This window comes from Oratosquilla oratoria, chromosome 1, assembly GCF_046742065.1.
Source record: "Oratosquilla oratoria isolate Oo_2021 chromosome 1, ASM4674206v1, whole genome shotgun sequence".
Taxonomy (NCBI): Eukaryota; Metazoa; Arthropoda; class Malacostraca; order Stomatopoda; family Squillidae; genus Oratosquilla; species Oratosquilla oratoria.
The window spans coordinates 115461179-115462850 of record NC_134777.1 but is presented as its reverse complement, the minus strand read 5'-3'; the positions used below and the strand labels follow the sequence as shown (position 1 = coordinate 115462850).

Sequence of the window (1672 nt, the reverse complement as noted above, 5' to 3'; positions counted from 1 at the left end):
GAAAGGGACCGGGTGAGGTGGGTGTGGGTGAGGTGGGTGTGGGTGAGGTGGGAGTGGTGGGTGGCGTTCGGGGGCCTTGCACACGTGCTCTTCCAGACACCTATCGAAGCAGCATTTGTCGGCACCACCGCAGCTGCCGTCATTGGAGCAGATGACGGGGGGTCCGTCGAAGGTCCTGACGGGTGGGCAGACGGGTCTCACGGGTGGACAGAATCCGGGTTTGACTGTCAACATAAAGAGGGTTATCAGACAGAATCAAAGACTTACATACATCTAATGTCACAGACAATGTCAACCTCACTATGTTTTCCATATCAGTGTTTGTTCCGAATGTGACGCTCACCTGCTACTGGACCTGTGGGTCTGTTGTTTCCCTCGCAGCAGTAGAACTGTCCCTCGGGCGTCTTGCACCAGTAGCGGCATTTGGCCCCTTGGCCACTGTGGGGTGGAGGACCGTGTGCGGAGGCCACCAGGACAACGGCGCACATCACGACGGCTGAGTACATCATCTGATGAGAGAAATAGCTTCATTGTTACATAAATCAAACATGTTGGGAAATCATGCATAGATAATACATATTCGTTTTCACCATATCCCCCAATGCTACAAGGTAGAGTCGATGCACACATCATTGATAACAGAAATCCAACTCTCATAATCACCTCCACCATGTGTGTGTGTATTTGTGTGTGTGTGTGTGTGTGTGTGTGTGTGTGTGTGTGTACGTGCGTGTGTGTGTGTACGTGCGTGTGTGTGTGTATTTGTGTGTGTGTGTGTGCCTGTGTGTGTGTGTGCGTGTATACGTATGGGCAAAAGGTTCAAGTTCCCACATTTAAAGATAATTTTTGTGAATTCATATTGGCCACTTCGAATGGCAGCCGCACCTTACCTTGCGTTTTGTGTGAGTGCGTGGCTCAGGTGTGACTGCGACGGCTGCTGGGTTGGGAATGATGCTGATCGTGCTTGCCTCCGTTCCTTATATAGCGAGTGTCCGGCTGCATGTCAACGACTGGAGGGGAAAGAGAAAGAGAGTGGTATTACCCACCAGGAAAATTTTCATGCACAAGAAATTATCGAGTTTCCCGGGATCTTGTAATGGCTTTATAATTATTATTCTCATCCCTGTTTCTATCTTTTTTTTATGCTTTACCTTTGATATTATTTCTTTTCTCTTCCTCAGCTGTGAGTGATTTTTTACCAAATACAGAATGTGAACATGAAAAAAATACAAACTATTGTTATTACTACTTTTAATGATCATGCTATTGTTCCTCTCCCTCTGTCTTCTTCGACTTCATTGTAGCCTTCTTCTTCTTCTTCTCCTTCCTCCTCATCTTGTTCTTCAAAGTCACCTTCTCTTCTTCCTTTATAAGTCTTAGATAGATGTGCATGAGAGAAACTGAAAAGTTGCTCAATCTAATTGGCTGTCATCACCATATGATGTGCATGGTAGTCACAGTAAAATATATTATTCATGATCATCGGCCCCACAGTGCTCATAACACCATTGAAACTAAATTGGAATGACGTTTTTATGATACTTAGGTCCCAAATTAATAAAAAGACTTTTCAACAATTATGATTTTGAGTTTGTAAAAATTCTAGGCTAGCCACAAACATTCAACCTAATAAGATTTTACATTCGCAGCAAAAGTAATCTATGTCACATTT

At 44.4% G+C, this 1672-nt stretch overlaps 1 protein-coding gene across 1 annotated transcript in view; it reads right to left on the bottom strand.

Moving 5' to 3' along the window:
• LOC143024888 (uncharacterized) overlaps nt 1–1010 on the bottom strand; it is a 1128-nt gene extending 118 nt beyond the window's left edge. Inside the window, exons 1-3 of the mRNA XM_076184266.1 lie at nt 891–1010; nt 344–509; nt 1–224 (exon numbers count right to left, since the gene is read on the bottom strand). The exon at nt 1–224 is cut by the window's left edge and continues 118 nt beyond it. Coding sequence (XP_076040381.1) covers nt 1–224; nt 344–509 — 390 coding nt within the window. The 5' untranslated portion in view covers nt 891–1010. The remainder of the gene's footprint in view (nt 225–343; nt 510–890) is intronic.
• Nucleotides 1011–1672: the final 662 nt, after the last annotated feature.